At 44.5% G+C, this 18,680-nt stretch overlaps 1 protein-coding gene across 1 annotated transcript in view; it reads right to left on the reverse strand.

Moving 5' to 3' along the window:
• LOC139688561 (teneurin-a-like) overlaps window positions 1-17,606 on the reverse strand; it is a 697,857-nt gene extending 680,251 nt beyond the window's left edge. The window contains exons 1-2 of the mRNA XM_071586114.1: window positions 17,600-17,606; window positions 16,431-16,718 (exon numbers count right to left, since the gene is read on the reverse strand). Of these exons, the coding sequence (XP_071442215.1) occupies window positions 16,431-16,718; window positions 17,600-17,606 (295 nt within the window). The remainder of the gene's footprint in view (window positions 1-16,430; window positions 16,719-17,599) is intronic.
• Between the last annotated feature and the right edge of the window lie 1,074 nt (window positions 17,607-18,680).

Consider the following 18,680-nt stretch of genomic DNA (forward strand, 5'->3'; position numbering starts at 1 on the left):
AATTAATTGAATTAAAATGACGTTTCGACTCAAAGCTAATTGATCGCATCGCGGCTGTAAATGGCGCTTTAACTATAGGATCATTACTGATTGCACGCGTTGGGTTATAGAGTTATTTACGCCAAAGCGAATAAATGAAATAATAAATTTATAATAAAATAACATGTCGGCTATGTTAGCAGATATTCCAAATTAACGAATCAGAGAGGGGACGAGAGTGAGAGAGAAGAGGAACGGTTTCCTGGACAAGGATGCAATTCCTCACGAGTCCCATTAAAAGTGAATTTCGAAGAGAAAATGGCATGAGAGAGGTATTAAAGGAAACAAATCGATCGGGGGGGAAATCAGATGCTCCGCTCAGCAGATGGCCTCGCAGTGAAAGCGGAAGTCAGCTTCCCATCAGAATATCTCCGGAATCATTTCACGCCGCCATGTTTAAATGCATGCACGCGGGATCACCCATTCAACAGGCTAGATCACGAATTCATGTTACCTCAGTGACATGAAACAACATTTGCCTTTTTGCCGAAATGATTTATAGCAAAGAGGTATAAATGTGAAACAAGGATCAAAGAACGCGCGGACTCATAATCACGGATATTAGCGTCACGATACTGTCCCCACAACCATCACATCCGCATGAGCTCTCGGGCGTTTCTTCGGAGACGACGCCCTTGCCTCTCATCCGATCGAAGCGCATCGCTCTCATCCAAGAGACCGGCCATTCCATTTCCAGTGGCAATAGATTTAATGGGAGGCGACCGACAGCTGAGGTCTTTTGCGCCATTAGGGAGGGATGGGACGGGTGGAGAGAAACCTGGTGTCTCGGCATTAGCCTACTCCTGTCCAAAGGTCAACGTCCCATCTGACGGACGGCGTACTAATTCAAAATGCTCTCGACAAAGCACCTCGAGTAGGGATCAGGAAACCACTGAAAAATATCTGCCGCCGCCGGGATTTGAACCCAGGGCTCTGGGTGGAAAGCCAGTACTTTAGCCACCAGACCATACGATCCACCGGCCATTCCTTCAGCACCCACTGGCAGAGACCAACGGGACCCCAGCTTTTTCAATACATTAGGAGACCGATGCCGGATTTTCCTCTTCGAACTGACCATTTTAATGGTTGGCTCGGATGGGAGCAGTTGCCGCGCAACGACCGAAGTAATTGCTCTTCATTACTACAGTCGCATCGTCAATTAGGAAGTGATTTACTTTTTTTCTCGAGTGAAGTATCACCACAGAATTTTAGTTAGGCTTAAATTTAGTTGTTTATTAACCTTTTGGGGTCGGGCGTAACTTCGTGAAAGTTTTGCGTAGCCATATTTCAAATGATAGGGAGAAAGTAGTTTGTCGAAAAGTACGCTTCCCTTTCATTCGATGGATTTAGTTATATTGTTTTCGTCGCTTGCGCATTCTGAGGGCCGCCGGCTCAATCCAACCGTGCGCCTGACCAATAGGATCACCGCTGGCGCTGACCCCCCCCCCTCTCGCCGTCTCCTCCGCGGGGAAACGTCTTCCTCAGCCTATCACGACATACAACCAGAAAGCCAGTTGACCGCTAGAGTGAATGGCAAGACGCGGTCCCAGACAACATGAAATGCACGGCGGATGCCATATCATCGTCCAGGATTGCCGAACTACCCAACTGACGTCACGCAGCCACTCGAGGCCAGTCCACGAAAAGGCGCGGGAAGGAATAAGGGTGGAACCTCCGAAAGCATCGATACCAGTCAATCGACTCGAATATCGGCCAATTCACCGTGTTATGAACTCGGTGCTGGAGCAGAAGTCACTTGATCACCAAGGTCACCCAGACGCTACGCAACCAGAGTGGATCGGGGGGAAGGGGAAATTGAGGAGGAGGATCCAGTATTGACACGAGCGTGTGGGAAATCCACGAGTTATACGTATTCTTAGAATGAAAACAGCACTCAGAACCTCCGACAAGCCCTTGGCGTCACTTTAGGGCGCAGAAGCCCAAAACGAATCATCAGCAGGACTTCGCAGATTCAGATTCGTGCGAATCTCATAAGGTGTCGTAAAAATTATATTCTCCGGCTATTCAGAGCAACGCTGAGGGAGAGACTCTGCAAATGTCGGTGGCACATTTAATGAGAAATGCGCACACTTTCGAATGAAAGCATAGCGTAATTTCCTGGAGGGAACAAGACAAAAAGAGTGGAAATGTATGTGAACCACATGTTGATTTCATTCGCCTAAGAGTCTCTTCATCCCGTCATTTTTCGACGGAAGGCTCTTGGCGTATTTTAATCTTCACACATTTAACAAATCTCTCCTTTGAAAAATAAATTTAAAAGTAATACCGTTTGATTAGCGTTTAGTTGAAAATGTAGACTATTCGGCCGCAGAAACTTTGCAAAAACCATTTCAGTTTCCAGTTACGAATATGACGCAATTCAATTTAGCATGAAAGACCCTGGATGCAGACCGGTATTTTTCAGCAAATCTCATGATCGGAGATACCTTGGTTAGATCGATCGGATATAGTATGAGAAATCGTTTTCTACGGAAACCAAAGGCGGAATAACGCACACGGATAACGCCGAGTAATCCGATAAAAAATAAATAATAAAATATTAATTGAACGCTACCTTTTCATCACCGGCGTGATATTTCCCATACCATTCAGTCTCGAGAGTAAATGGCGGGTAATTTCCTAATTTGGGATTGGATATAAAAAGACACTGAATTTGGTGTAATTATTCGAGTCGCGCCGCGCGGACGCCGTTGTCGCGCACACGATGGGCTGCAATTTACGGACGCCACTCCGTGAACACGCGCCAATGAAGAGATGATGGCATGTTTCGGTCTGGTATTGAGGGGCGAGAATTCAGCATCCGAATATTGCATGACACTGACGGACGGTACATGTACTAATGCTCTGTACGGAAAAATATTTATAACATCTTACCACAAACAATATTTTTTCTACGCGGGAGAGAGAGAGGGGGGGAGAGTACGGCGCTATCAACAATTATGCAAATTCAACAGAACGGGATGAATAAAACGTTCCAAAATTTCTCATATCGGAGAGCCCGGGTTCAATGCGATAATATCATCATATTGAAAAAATATATCTCGTTGATCTCCCCGCTGAAGATAAGAGTAAATTCGACCCGTCCTCTGCTCATGGGAAGGGACGTCATAACAATTTAGCGCAGCAATTCACCTAAAGGTTTTCTAACCCATCTTTTAACGTGTTCTCCAATTTTCTAAATCTTGAAGGTGCAGGGTTTAGAAATTTTGAATGCATTAAATTTGGAACTCATTAAATTAGTTAAGTTTGCCGATGACAGAGCCCTATTTTTTTCAGCTAGTCAAAGGGCTGCAAGCATAGCCGAGTATATGGGAAGTTCACTGCGATAAATATGGAATTAGAATAATTTTAGAAAAATAAAGGCTATACGGTTTTCTAGAAAGTGAAGGGCTAAGTTAATAATTAAAATGGGTGATTATAGGAAAGGGAACTGTTTACTTATTTCGTAGGTGTTCTTGACCAAAATGGCCAAACTACGCACGAGGGACACAAAACGTAGAAATTTGTCAGGCAAAAAGTAGTAGTAGTAGTATATAGGGGAGGCGACCGACAGCTGAGGTCATTTGCGCCATAGGGGATGGACAGGAAAGGATGAAGGGTGGAGAGAAACCCGGCGTCGGCGTTAGCCTACTCTTAACGAAAGGCGCCTAAGGGTCAACAGCTTAACATCCCATCCGACGGACGGCGTACTCACTCAAAGTGCCCTCCACAAAGCACCTCAAGTAGGGATCGAGATACCTCTGAAAAATATTCAACACCGCTGGGATTTGAACCCAGGCCCTCTGGGTGGGAAGCCAGTACGTTAGCCACAGCAAAATCTCGATCCCCTCAGGCAAAAAGGTTCTCATAAGGAGTAAGGAATCAATGACGTGGACCGTGAGTAAGGTTGCTAAGGAAAGTCTTGTGAAACCTTTGAAACTGAGCGCAGTTATGCGTGGCGTGAATACAGGTGGCGAGAAACGCGACGAGCAGGTAGAACAGTTTACATATCTCGGTAGTGTTTTGGACCAACACGGTCAAAGTAATAGGTACGTAAGGAGAAGAATTGTGTTGGCAAAGAGGCTTTCACAAGGAAGAGGGAGTTGATGATAGGGACGTTGAGCAAGGATATTAAGAAAAGACTTGTTAAAACTTTGATATGGAGCGTGCGGCTTGGTAACGTGGTCACTGAAGCAGGAGGATAGAAGTAGATTGGAGGCTTCTGAAATGTGAAGAAAGTGAAATGGACCGTGAGGAAAACAAATGAGGAAGTGCTAGGTGTGGTGGGGAAGGAGAGGGGATTGCTGGGAGAAATCATAAGGCGGCAGGAAAGATGGATAAAAGGCGTATTTATCGGCAGTGGGATTTTTGAAGACTGTGATAGAGTGGAGAGTGTTAGACAAACGAGGAGGGGGCAGAAATAGGGGATAGGGATGCTGGAAGGAATGAAGGGAGGATGAAAGTATGCGGAATTGAGGAGGAGTGATTTGTTATGTTGGACGCCGGGCTGTGTTTCGTTTGAAGTGACAAGTGAATTTACGATAACTGTTTGGTAGCTCTTGCCCGTTATAAACCTACATTAGCCGGTAGATTACCGATAGTAATAATAGAGTGGGCTGGTGTTGCAACTGCTATCTTAAAAGAGTGCTGCTTTGCACTTCGTTCTATTTACAGGTTCACCCAACTGGATATAAAGTCAGTAACACATGGCGTTCTTATCATTACTATTTTGGCGATTCTCACGACAGAATTAAAAGGAATGAACATTCCGCTATTTTTTCCCACCATCCTCAAAGTTATATCAAATATCGGTTGAGAATTAGGCATACCTGTCTTTTGAATTATCAGCAACAGAAGGGTCCTTATTCGTTCCCTGAGGAAAAACCTTGGAGAATTCTGGTGTGAGAGCCTTGTGTTTTGTGTCGTTGTCAAACTTGCGTGGAATACATTTGAGTAAAGTTGGATGAGTTAACTCAAATCGATTCACCTCAAATAAGACGATTACTCCCCTTACTACTATCAATATACTTCCAATCGACTTCTGCCATTGGGAGTCCCGGCGCCCCTGCTAAGAGACGAAGCCAAGACTCCGGCACCAAATGCGACCTCCGATCGGCGCCCTTTTGCCATCTCTTTGCCCTTTGGAATGATGATTTAGCCTCCTAAACCCTTCTTAGATTCAACGTGCCTTACCATCAGTTCTAAACAACACAGCATCAACGAAAACTAAGTAAAGGAATCTACTGTTCCGAAATTAAATCCACTAATCACGCTCCGATAAAAAGATTAATGCGGCATTCGGTTATTAAAATCTAGGTGCATATTGTTACAATGTATTGAAATGAAATTTATCAATGGTTTCCCATTCACTTCCATCCAAATCCTCATGTCTATGCATCCAGCAAGGAAATTAAATGCAGCTATCACCAGGGTGTAACCACGGAAAACTATTACCGAAGCTGCTTATAAATTTATTTTATTAGGTAATCTACCGGTTAAGGTAGGTTTCGGGTGGACATATCATTTTAAATATATCTTTAAAAATTTCAGGCATAACATATCGATATTAGTTCCTGGTATCTGCATATTACAATATGGCAAGTATATTATTATAGTTATCTATCAATGTACCAAAAATATTGAAATAACCTCCTCGATTTCTCCTCAAAAATTAAAGTCAATGCCGCGCGTTGGGCCTATTTTCTGGAATAGTTCACTCGCATTCCCAGCTTTATCACCGGTCTGTTTCCAAATTCCCAATTTCCGCGGGAGAGCACCGGCGGCGCCAGTTAATTACGACGAGCAAGCGGGAGCGTTTGGAATGCGATTCCATCCCCTGCTAGCCAGCCCACCTTCCCCTCGCCTCCCTCTCGAAAGAGGTGGGAGGGCCTCTCTTGCCATTTGCGAGAGGAGAGCGGGGGATTCATTCGTTCCCTCGCGTGGGACTCGAGGAATGAATATGAATGCGGTTGAGGGAGTTGCGCGAGGGAGGTCGGAGGCGGCGATGGGACGTTTCCGAGCAATGCCTCTCTCTCTCTCTCTTTCCCATCAACCGCTCGGACGCCGCCCGCAGTGGCCGGGCTGAGGTGCCTCGCCAAAAGGGAGGCGCCCCGGGGGAGGCGCCAGAAGGGAAGGGAACAGCCTGAGAGGGAAACGGGAAGGCGGTCGCGCACGATACATCCCACCAATGAGACTGGAATAAAAATACAAGCACACGACATTACTGTCACTGGCACAAGTCAGTGGGGGTTTATTCCCTGCACCATGGCAAGTAAAGTAAAAAGATGCAATCGAAGGAGTGAGTCATTGAAATAAACAATAGGGCTGGCTCAATGGGGCCCAAAAAAAATTAGAGAGCCGATCAGCTTATCAGTAGCCACGCGCGTAACCACTGCCCTGGGCGTGGGGCCATCGAATACCATTCCAGACATCCGAATTCCTCAAACCTCGTTCTATCGGTGAATTGAATTATGCTTGAGAGTGAACGACGCCGCCTGAAACCACTGACCTTGGAGAATTTTCCGTAGACAGTTGAATATGTACTTAAAGGCAACCGTGGACGTTCTGGCGATGATACTCGTTGTGCAATCAATAATGGAAGCTCACCTGTTACTTAAAGACACTTCCTAGCGACCTATTGATGGCATTATGCACTGCATTATAACTCTCAGTATACGATCAAGCTAGAATTGTATATTGAAATGCTTATGAAATTTTTTGGGCTTCTTTTTTTAAAAAGTTATTTGATCTACATTTTTTTAGTCGTTAATGTATGAGGGTTTGACGTATAATGAACTTCAATTTCAAAATGCCAGTTACCAAGCCGGCCTTCATCGAGGAAAAAAAAATATTTTCCCCGGAAACGGTTAAATTTACACAGAAAAACCGTGGCACTGCAGTTTTCCGTCTCTTCTTACTGATTCGGGGAGTGCACAGTCCTTGAAAACCAATTCGGCAATATTCCGCATATCGAACCCTCGAAATTCAAAAAAATGACGCGCGTTTATGTGCAATGCCACGCCGCGGACGATAATACTGTTATTCATCAGAATTGGGTGGAAAATGCAGCCAGAGGGATTGGCCATTAAAAGTGTTCCCGAGGTGCACTTTACTCCACATTCAGCAGTGGACATGACACACGCACACACTTCGCGGAGGCCTGTTGCGGTGAATAATCGCTGGGAGAAAGCTCCGAGAGATGGGGGGGGGGAGTGGATGAGGGTTCCAACCCCTCCACCCCCACCCACCCTCTTTCGAGTCCGCCCCCAAATAGTTTACGCATCTGAAGTACACCCGCCGGGAATGCTCCGTAATGCAGAAGCGGCCTAGAAAATATCACGGCAGTAAAAGAAAGAGCTTCCCCCGCGGACGCAGGGCCGACAGGGGCAAGTAACGCACGTTAATGCGGTCCAGCAGCTTTGACGCGAGGCCTCCTGCGCCCAGCGAAGTAAGCCGAGGCGGTCCGTGGAATGTCGCGTAGTTTTTTCCAAATTACTCTATCAAACACTTTTTCGAAATCTACGAAACAGGCAAATACGACCTGATTGCATTTTATATTTCTCTCGATTAGTCATCTCATTACTGCAATGGCATCACGCTTACCTCCCCCCTTCCTAAACCCAAACTGATCATACCCTAAGTAATCTTTTGCCCTACTATATATCCTTTTGTTTATGATCCTAGAACAACTTTAGCTGCGTAGGATATCAAACTTATCGTCCTGTAGTCTTCACATGATGTAGCCTTTACCTTTTTCGGAATAGGAACTAAAAATGACCTCACAAAGTCTTCCAGCCAAATTCCTTCCTCATAGATACCACGAACCAGCCCATATAGCCTCTTCCTCCCACATTTTCCTAAACATTTCAATAATTCCGCAGGAATGTTATCCACCCCCATGGCCTTATTTAATTTCATCCCCCTTAATGCCCTTTCTATCTCATCGTCGAATTTGCCCAGACCTAAGCTGTCTTTCTCTACGTCATGTTCCTTTTCAATGCCTAACTTTGTTGGTCTAAGTTCTTTACTATACAGTTCTTCTATATATTCCTTCCATCTCTATTGGATCTTTCCTTTGTCTACTATTATCTTACCCGCCTTGTACGCTTTACCTTTTTTGGAATAGGAAGTAAGACTGATCTGGCAAAGTCTTCCGGCCAGATTCTCTCCTCATAAATACTACGGATCAACCCATATAGCCTCTTCCTCCAACAATTTCCTACACATTTCAATAGTTCCGCGGGATTGTTATCAACCCCCACTGCCTTATTTAGTTTCATCTCCCTTAATGCCCTTCCTAACTCATTGTCTAGTATGCCTGGACCTAAGCTGTCTTTCTCTACGTCATGTTCCTTTTCAATGCCTAACTTTGTTGGTCTAAGTTCTTTACTATACAGTTCTTCTATATATTCCTTCCATCTCTCTTGGATCTTTCCTTTGTCTACTATTATCTTACCCGCCTTATCTCTAACTGCTACCATAGACCTCCCTTTCTTACTTCCCGATAAAGATTTAACTTTGCTGTACAGCGCACCAATTTCACCCTTCCTCTGCAAGCTTTCCATATCCTCGCGCTGCGTTTTCCACCATGCTTCTTTTGCTTTATTTGTTGCCCGCCTCAATTCATTGTTTAACTCTTTGTACTTCATTGTGCCTAACTCTGTGTTAACATTCTTCCATTTTCGCCGCTCATCCATCTTTGTAATCATCTCATCCGTGATCCATGGTTTCCTAGTCCTTTTTGCGTTAACGGTTCCAATAGTGTCTTTTGCGGCTTTTGATAACCCTTTCTTGATACTCTCCCATTTTTCTTCGATAGGACGTAGCTCTTTACCATCCTCCATGATTTCATCTAAAGGCTGTTGGTCATCCTTCCTTTTCAATCCCTTAAATGCTTCTACATTCCATATTCTAACCCGACGCCCCTGCTTTATCTTTTTGAAACGGAAGCTACATTTCATAACAACTAAATTGTTGTCTGAGTCCACATCCGCTCCCGGGAAGCTGTGCGAATTTATCACGCTGTTCCTAAACATGTGTTTAACCAGGATATAATCTAGCTGATACCTTTTTAAGTCACCTGGCATTTTTCATGTATACCTGCGTCTTGTGTCGTGCCTGAACCAAGTGTTGGTGATGACTAACCCCTGTCTCCTGCAGAACTCAATTGCTTTCTCCCCGCGGTCATTCCTCCTGCCTAAACCGTAGTCCCCCACCTCACTGAGGGCCGCAATACTCTGGAGAACGCCCCAACACGCCCAAATAGTGCACGATGCAGCATACAAGAGTGAAAGAATTGTGCGCGACATTAAAATCCTATTCCACTTGACCTGGTTGAGGACTCGCTTCCGTCCGGATCGGATGCACGCTCCCTTCCGCGTACAGCACTATGACACAGAGCAGGAACGTTTAAAGTTATAGCTTCCATTCATTTGAATGCGAAATTGATGGTGTTTTATTAGTAATTGGATGATTGCGGGAAAATGAAGTAGAATACCAGCATCTTCCGGAGTGACATTTCAACTTGTAGTGGAAACTCAGCAGTAAAATTCTTGAGACTCCTTTCTGAATAAAATATTAATCCTGTAAATCAGCTGAAACTGTGGAAATTTTTGTTGACCGACCTATATTTACATGGAGCTAGCGGCCATACCTTTTCTAATATACCTCATGAAAGCGTTGAATTTTTAATTGAGATTAGCCATATTTATGTATAGATATGATGACCTAAATTTGCACGCATATGGGAATTCTCTTGAATTTTATAAAACTTGTAGGTATAGTAAGGCTTTTTTCAAAAGGCAAACTGACATTTTTTGCATCAATCGAAACAAATGTTCCATACAGATTATTAGACATAAAAGTGTCTTCGTTCATTTCAGACCAAGCAATCTTCGGGAGCGGAGCTCACGTTAGCCTGATAATACCGGCCGCTTTTTGCAAAAAAAGATATAATATAAAAATCATTAAATACATTTGTTATTAAATGTGTTTTCCTCTTTGAGGGGTACCAGTACAGTATTAAGAGGCTAATCCGCGACCTATATATGTTTCAGTCTGCTCAGGTGTGAGTGGGGGACGGAGAGTCCGGATGGGCAGTGTTAGGAAGAGTTGGAAGGCAGGGTTGTCTATTATCACCGTTGCTGTTCAACGCATATGGGGAGGAAATGGTTAAAGAGACATAGGAAAAACCAAAAGTTGGTGGGGAATTCGTAACATTTAAGTTTGGTTTGCCGATAACCAAGCTTAGCTTGTCAGTCATCCAAGGGGTTGCAAGCATTGCTGAGTGAATTGGAAATTCAGGGCGAAAGGTAGGGGATGAAAGTCAATATCAATAAAGAAGGTTATGCGATTTACTAGAAAGAAATAGGCCGAGCTAAACATTAGAATAGGAGGGCAAAAACTAGAGCACGTAAAACAGTTTACGTACTTAGGAAGTGTTTTGGACCAAAATGGTCAAAGTAGTAGGGACGTAAGGAGAAGAATTGTGCTAGGCAAAGAGGCTTTCACAAGGAGGAGGGAGTTGATGACAGGGACATTGAGTAAGGATGGAAAGAAATGACTCGTTAATACTTTGATACGGAGCGTAGTTATGTATTGCGCGGACACATGGCCGCAAAGTAGGAGGATAGGCGTTGATTGAAGGCTATTGAGATGTGGGTGTGGTGGAGAGGGTGAATTGGACGGAAAGGAAAACAAATGAGGAAGTGCTAAGTACTGTGGGTGAGGAGATGTTATTCTTGGGAGAAATCATAAGGAGACGAAAGAAATGGATGAAAAGTATATTGATCGGCAGTGGGATGGTGATGACTGTGATAGTTTCAGTTATAGATCCTATGGACGCCATTTTTTAGATTTAAGAAAGCCTTCGACAAAGTACCTAATAGTTAATTACTCGTAAAGCTAGAAGAATATGACAAAGATAGAAATAGCCTGGGCTGGATTAAATACTTTTCGAATGGTCGCGGGTACAAAGAATAGTCATACATGGGGTTAGTTTAAATGCAGTAGAAGTTACGTAAGGTGTTCCCCACGGAATTATTATCGGACCTTTTTTATTACCACTTTACGTCAACGATATTGACTCCGTAGTCACTGGTAAGACGCGTTTATTTGCCGATGATGCAGTGGTTTACCGTGACATCCGCTTTGTTAGATGACCTTAATGCTATTCTACTCTGATACGACACTTGGCAATTAGAATTAAGCTTAAAAAAAGCGTTGTCATAAATTTTTGGAAAAAGAGCAATGCCCAACCGAACGCCTACTGCATCGGGAACACTGAAATGGAATGTGTAGACGCAGTTAAGTTAATTATGAAAATTAGAGTCAATAAAAAAATACCTAGGCGTTTCCCTCACTTACGATCTCTCCTGGTTGAAGCACATACGGGGAATATGTGGACCAGCTAGCAAAACATTAGGATTAGAAGAGTACTGATAAAAAGGTGAAAGAGAAATACTATCTGTTTGTTAGGCCTCATTTAGAATATGCTGCGAGTATATGGTATCCTCACGAAGTCGTCTTGATTGCCGAATTGGATCGCGTGCAGCGTAGAGGAGCTAGATTTGTAAAACGTTGTTATGATAAACTTAGTAGAGTATCCAAAATATTAGAGCAGCTAGCCTAAGAATCACTCAAGGAGCGAAGGTTAAATTACAGATTGAAGCTCTTGTATAAATTGGAAGGAGGTCTCTTCAGCAGTGATGTTGAAAATGTATTATTACCACCATCGTACCACGGTATCCTGCGTGTAAAGTTAGAGAGATTAAGTGTAGAACAGATAGATTTAAGATGTCATTTTTTCCACGAACGATAGGAGATCAGAATAACGTTGTCCGACAGCGATAGGGTTATGTTCGGGTATAAAATAGTCTAGGATGTATTCACACCTTTCACGCGCCCTGGTTGATGGCCTGGAGTGTTTATACATAAATAAATAGATAGATAGATGGGAGAATGTTAGGCAAACGAGGAAAGGGCTGGAATAGAATAGGGGTGTTGCATGGTACGAAGGAAGGACAGAGCGATGAAGAGGGACTTTTGGTAGAGTATGATGTTGGGTGGTGTTTTTTTAGGAGAAACAAAATATTTATTTGGTTATTATGGCCATCCAAAACCTACCTTGACCGGTAGATTACCTAGTAGTGATATAGTTTTATTCCTATTCATTGCCTACTGATGTTACGCTACGCACGACGCTTACACCTTTGCCCAAGCCACGCATTAAGTTATATAAATGATTTTTTCTGTATACAGGATCTTGGGTGTGCAATCCACTACCGAATTCCTGCTTCAATAGAGAACCCATGAAAATAAAAATACAAAATGAACATATTTGGCTTTTCACTAAGGAGGGTCTGGAGGAACTATTGTATCACTTTAGAATTAATGATTTTTCATTTCTGAATTTATATTAAGTAGTTTACTCTTTAATTAGGGCTAATTCGCAAGTTAACACTTAATTTAGGAAGAATGTCAATGCTTTCATATGAATAGCAGGGCCAAATTTGTAGGCGGTGGTCTTAAAACAGGCATGCCTTCAAGATCCCCTAGATTTACTCTAGGGCTGTTGAGGAAAGATTAATGTTCGAGTAGGGTACTTATGCTATGCTGGAGTAGTAAATACGAGGGTCATCCGGAAAGTAGTACCCGTTCGTGAAATAAAGACACAAAAGTAAATATTAACAAACATAAAAAATTTTATTTGAAAGAGGATACTTTAAACTACTTCTCAACATAATCTCCAAGCAAATTAAGGCATTTGTCATAACGTGTGACAAGTTTCTGTATTCCTGCTGCATAGTCCTTCGCCGCCAGCTCATTGAGATACGCGAGGGACCCATCTTGCACAAATTTTTGCATAATGCAGATGGTGTTTAACAATTTCATGAACAATTGTTCGAGAAACATTGGGAAAATGCTCACAGATGTCATCAATTGTGACGCGCCGATCGTTCCTCACGAATTCGTCAACTGAGCTCACCAGTTGGTCTGTAATGACAGACGGTCTCTCCGAACGCTCATCGTCGTGTGTGTTCCCCCTCCCCATGTTGAAGTTGCGACACCACCGCCGAACAGACGACTCGTCCATTACATTGTCTCCATACACCTCCTTTAATTGGCGATGAATATCACATGGGCGAACGTTTCTTGCATTGAGGAATTTAATCACTGCCCTCACTTCACAACTGGCGGCGTTCTCAATTTTTTTAAACATTGTAAACAATCACAGAAACAACACAGGCAATGCTAGCGTCACGCAACTTGGCTCAGAGAAGGCAGACAAGCCACTGAAGCTATCTGACCTCGTCCAGCGGCTACTCGCGTCGTCAGCACTTCATGCGGCACGAACGGGTACTACTTTCCGGATGACCCTCGTATATTATTATAAGTACATATGGCGGACCAGATGTTATGACTTTGCCTAAAAGCAAATGAAAAATATTTTGCATATTTCCTTCATCATCGATCAGACGTAGGGATGGGAAGAGATAAAAGAGTGAAGAATGACCCCAGTGAAGAGGGCTCATTCTCTAAGTGAGTGTTCCGTGAATTAGTTCAGCTGCATTTCGTCTCCGCTACTTCTTCGGCATACCTGATCAATATATTTTTTTAAGAAGAGAATTTTACCGATATTCCAAAACAAAGTAAATTCGAAGCATTTAAAGAGAAACTATTTCGGTCCAGCAAAGCGGCGATCGGTATGGTGCGATACATAGCGCATTGGCTTTACTAGGAAGTTACAGGTTCCAATCCAGGAGGCGGCAGGTTTTCAGCGGCATAGCTTGGGGTGCGTTTTAGACGGCACTACACGAGAGCACGACGTCCGTCGGCTGGGTGGTCATATTATTGACCCCTTGGTGAAAATCATCAAAGGTAGGCTGAGGCAATCTCCGCCTTCCCTTCATCCCCTGAGCATCCTACCCCTGCCATATTGACCACCCACCCCTTGGGCGCCGATTATCTCAGCCGTCGGTCGTCTCCCCTTTTATATGACACTATCCGGCACTCGCCCAGGAGGGATGTCTTACATGATGACCTCTTAGCATGAGCACGCAAAGGAAGAGGGAGAACGATCGAGTGACAATGATGGCGGTGATTGGTGAATACAGGGGGTGGGGGGTAACCCGAAAGTAGCATTAATGAAGAAGGGTGAGGGAGGTTTTGAGGGGGAGGAAGCAGAATGGCGTTGGCTTTATGATGTGAATCACCCAGCCCTTCGGGAGGGGAGAGAGGGGAGCGCTGGCTGCGGCGGGATGTTCCCCCGGGGGCGTGGGGCGAGGCTGCATCCGGGGAAATGTCGTGTCGCGAGTCGGGCGAGAGACGGCGAGGCATTCCTCGGATGAGGCCCCTGCCGGGACCGCGAGGACCCGCCCGACGCGTTCAAGAGCCGGCCACCCGTTTAACTCTCCGCTGGAGCGTCCCAAGAGATAAAACCAAGATCTCTCCGGGTATAATGGCAAATATTTTATCAGTTAGTGCACAAACGGAGTCCCCACTGCTGGGTAATTTCAATTGAGAAAAAATTGATCACGCAAGCGATGGTATTGGAACCCTTCCTGAAAGAAATATCCGCGCATATATTATTCTGGATGCTTTTGAAGGTTCTGGGCTCTCTCCTATGTTGGCCTAGATACCTGATGAGGTAATCCTTCCATATCTTCAATGGTCGCCAAATTGCTGGGCTTCTTTCATCCCGTGATGCATCGGGTGATCTCTCGCCGTAGGTTTTCTTCTTCGCTTTTCCATTAACAGCATCTATTCAGCGCTTTGGGTGCACCACGTAATGTAGCGCCGACGCCTCGGCTTTGCCTAAATACGAATGTCACTTCAATCGCACTAGACCCTGCCGAAGCGAGGAAAAAATTGATTCCCAACTTGTTATTAATATCGTCTATGGTGGTGTTAGTCTCCTAAGGGCCATTGATATGTCTAAGTGTGGATCAATACTTAAATACATCAATAGCCAGGTCTTGCAAAGGCACAAATTATCGCGATTTTAATTAAACTTCGGAAAAAGGTATTCAACTCTTAATTATTACTGACTAACGCGGGGAACGCATCAATTGACACTGAATAATTACGTAAAAATTGAGAAGCAAAGTGTGCTCTTGATTAGCAGGGAAGGTGAGATTGAAACTCCTCGTTATTTGGAAGTTATTCTTCCCGTCTTAAATGAAATATAAAGTTTACTTATTGATTGGTCAAGTCATTGCGGACGCCTGGAATAGCAGTTAAGCCTTCAAGCTCAAAATCACCCAAATAGCTGCAATGACTCGAGTGCATTTTGATACCCGATGCGCGCATTCTAAAATATTGGTATTCCCAAGCAAAAGTTGATACATCGATTAAAAGTATAATTATGAATATCAAGGTCACTGGAATGGTCCCTATACATTCATTTTACAGTTCAAAATAACGCCATAGTGTTTCACGCATTATGCGAATGACCGGACGGCAATCATCCTTGTGTCAAACGGTGGACAAGGGGAGGAGAAGGAGAGAGACTCAGTGGGCCGTAATGGGAGCACCACCAGGGCCCTAGTGCGGCCATTGGCGCCCTGGATGACGGAGGTGACGGGGAATCCCTGTTCCAACAGGCCAAACCTCCTAGCCTTTCCTAGCGACGGCTTCTCATTTCTTCGGAGATATAACTTGCGTTCTTTGCTCATGATGTCTTGGGTTCGGAGGAATTCTGGTGGACGTGGTTTTTCTAGACTCTCGAAAAGCTTTCCAAAATGAGTATCTTTCAAAGCTAGAAGTCTATGCGATAGATCAATATAATCAAGGGTAAATTACTCAAACAAATTGGGGACTTTGACTTAAATTTGGATTAAAATATTCCAGGCTGTATTTAAGACTTTTCGAATGGTTGCGTAGGGCAGGGTCACAATGGTTTCGGCTCAGATGCAGTAGAAAAAACTTCAGGTGCTCCCCAAGGCATTGTAATCGCACCTCTTCTTTTTATTTCCTCGCGTTAGCGACATTACTTCCGAGGTTAATTTCAAGATACGCTCATTGGTCGACGACACAGAAACTTTCGGAGATATTCGTAGTGCTGAGAACAACGTAGCTTTAGCAGATGATCAAATCGCTACACAGCGAGGGTGCCACACTAAGCGATCATAATCAACTTAAAGCAATGCGCAGCGATGAATCATGGGAATGCGAGGAGTATCCTCCCGGCGTCCCTTTGACTCGCGACCTCTCCTTCGTCAAACACACGCGGGGAACATTTTCATTACGAGCTCGCAGAAATTTAAGGATTTTTTAGAAGAGCATTGAGTCAATGTGAAGAGAACGTTAAGGGGCGATGCTATGTTGTGACTTATTATAAATAAATAGACATGTATTCACGCATGCATATGAATTGCGCGCGATGCGCCTACCTTGCGAGAGGAAGATGCAGGCGTTGGCGGAGGGAGTGTTGGCCGTGTGGTAGCCGGCGGAGAGCTCCGACTCCGTGCCGTCGCCGTCGATGGCGGCGCTGGAGGGTGCGGAGGGGGCGATGCCGGCGCCGGCCCTCTTGTGGCGCAGGGTGCCTCCTTGGTAGGCCTGCTGCGAGGGCTGGTAGCCGTGGTGGTGGTGGTGGTGGTGGTGGCCGTGGTGGGCGCCGTGGTGCAGGGAGGGCCCGCGGGGGGGCACCTCGGGCGGGGCCGGCTCCGGCGGGGAATCGCCTGCTTGGGGAGAGGGGGGGGGGAGCGTGAGTAATCGCGGACCGCCACTTCACGCCTCCCCCCCCTCACACACCACTCGGGCCCCTTCACCTAAGCTCCCGAAATTTTAAGGCCATTTATTTCAAAGAATCTTTGCAGATAAATCGCCTTGAGTGGCTAACAAGAATTATTAACACACGTTTAAAGTAATAGCATCGTACTTCCAAACCAAAATCTTCCTTGCATAATAAAATCAATAACATTAAACTGATGTGTGTAACATTTTTATCGAAGCAAAGGCCACGAACACGTGAAAAATGAGGTTTAATTGTGTTTCAAAAAATAATTGCGGTAGGCAACGGGGAAACACCTCAATTAGTTTTCTTAAGTTCCCAGGACCTATTAAAGACGGTAAGATGAGAATAATGAGCCCTCAAACTGTTGACCAACGCGCACATATACGCAACGAGTTGGGCCGCGGTTGTGATGGAGGGCAGCCGGGGAGGCAAGACCCCCTCGGCCGTCAAGTCACTGTTGAATGGACCCTAAAGAGATGGAAGAAGGGAAGTGTGATTTCAAAATAAGGGACAAAGAAGGCAACAGGGTCGTTGGGAAATATCAGTCGATTTGGAGACAAAAAGAGAGCGGCGACTATATGAACGAGATTTTGGAGTGGCGGTAGCGGAGAACTAGGAGGGTCGATTGACATGTGATCCATGGAAACGAACTAGCGAATGGAGGGGTAATTGATAGGATGTTATCAGCCGAGATGAAGCTGATCCAACAAATCTTACTGTATCAAGCTGGCAAGATCAATCCAGGTATTGACTAGCAATATTGGGCATATATGCAGATATAGATAGGAAAGTTGGTATAATCAGACAGTTGTATTGCAATCAAACAGTTCATATCAAGAACAAAAATACGTTACTGAAGAGATTACGATACTCGGAATGAGATAGACCACGTGAGCCAGAAAATTGGACAGGAAATGCTCACCGAGGCAGTCATGATTATCATCAAGCAGGGATTAGACAATGCCTCATTCACTTTGATCGCAACATCGACAACGTAATTGAAAGAGTGACTCATTCACCAAAGATGTTAGTTGACGAGATATAGACGCGAAAAATCAGAAATGGAGTCGGCTTTGCAAAGGGAACGTTCCAGGCGCAGCAGCTCCCCGTGTGCCACCATTTTCCAGAAACCCATCGGTGCATTGCGAAGAGTCAGTCGCCTCAGCTGCAGCACGATGTTGCATTTGAAAGTATTCGATTGGTGCATGCATCACAGTAAACTGAACCTCCCGTTAGCGGAAGGTGCGATCAACTAGGAGGTACTACGAAATGGGGAATAATGTGCAGTCCTATATTAATATTGTGGTATATTAATAGTGCGCTCTTCCAAAACAAAAAACTAAGAAATTTGAGGGAGGGATCAGGGAGTTAGGAGGCGATGAAGATTTCCACTGGCAGGAAAGCTCGCATTCGGAGGTGGGTCGGCATTCAGAGCGCGGCTACACTGATACGGACTGCGCTAGACGTGCACAAGATCACTTCATTGGCAAAACTTCTGCTAGGAGACCGTCCCAGAAGAAGAATCATCGAAAGAAAGAAATAGATAATGGTATAAATAGCATCACTAGTTGTTATTGAAACGTCGCAACAAAATATCTCTTGTTATTAATTAAGGATGGGGACGCACTTTTTGGCAAAAATAGAGTGAGGGAGAGAGAGAATTATGGTTTGAGGTGGTCAATAATTAAGGCAGTAAGAAAAATAAAGATTTTTTAGTGACAGTATCACCACAGATACAGAATCAAAAAGGAGAATGTTTCAGAGGGATGACATCAATTACGTTATGTTATGAAGTTGATGGTTTGAGGGTGTACTTCGTGAAAATTCGCGATCACTATGTCACTGCCTCTTTCGACACACAGACAACATCATCAGGTATTACCATACCAGATGACGTCACCTATGC

The sequence above is a fragment of the Hetaerina americana genome, unplaced genomic scaffold (assembly GCF_022747635.1).
Source record: "Hetaerina americana unplaced genomic scaffold, ioHetAmer1.1.p SCAF_20, whole genome shotgun sequence".
Classification (NCBI taxonomy): Eukaryota; Metazoa; Arthropoda; class Insecta; order Odonata; family Calopterygidae; genus Hetaerina; species Hetaerina americana.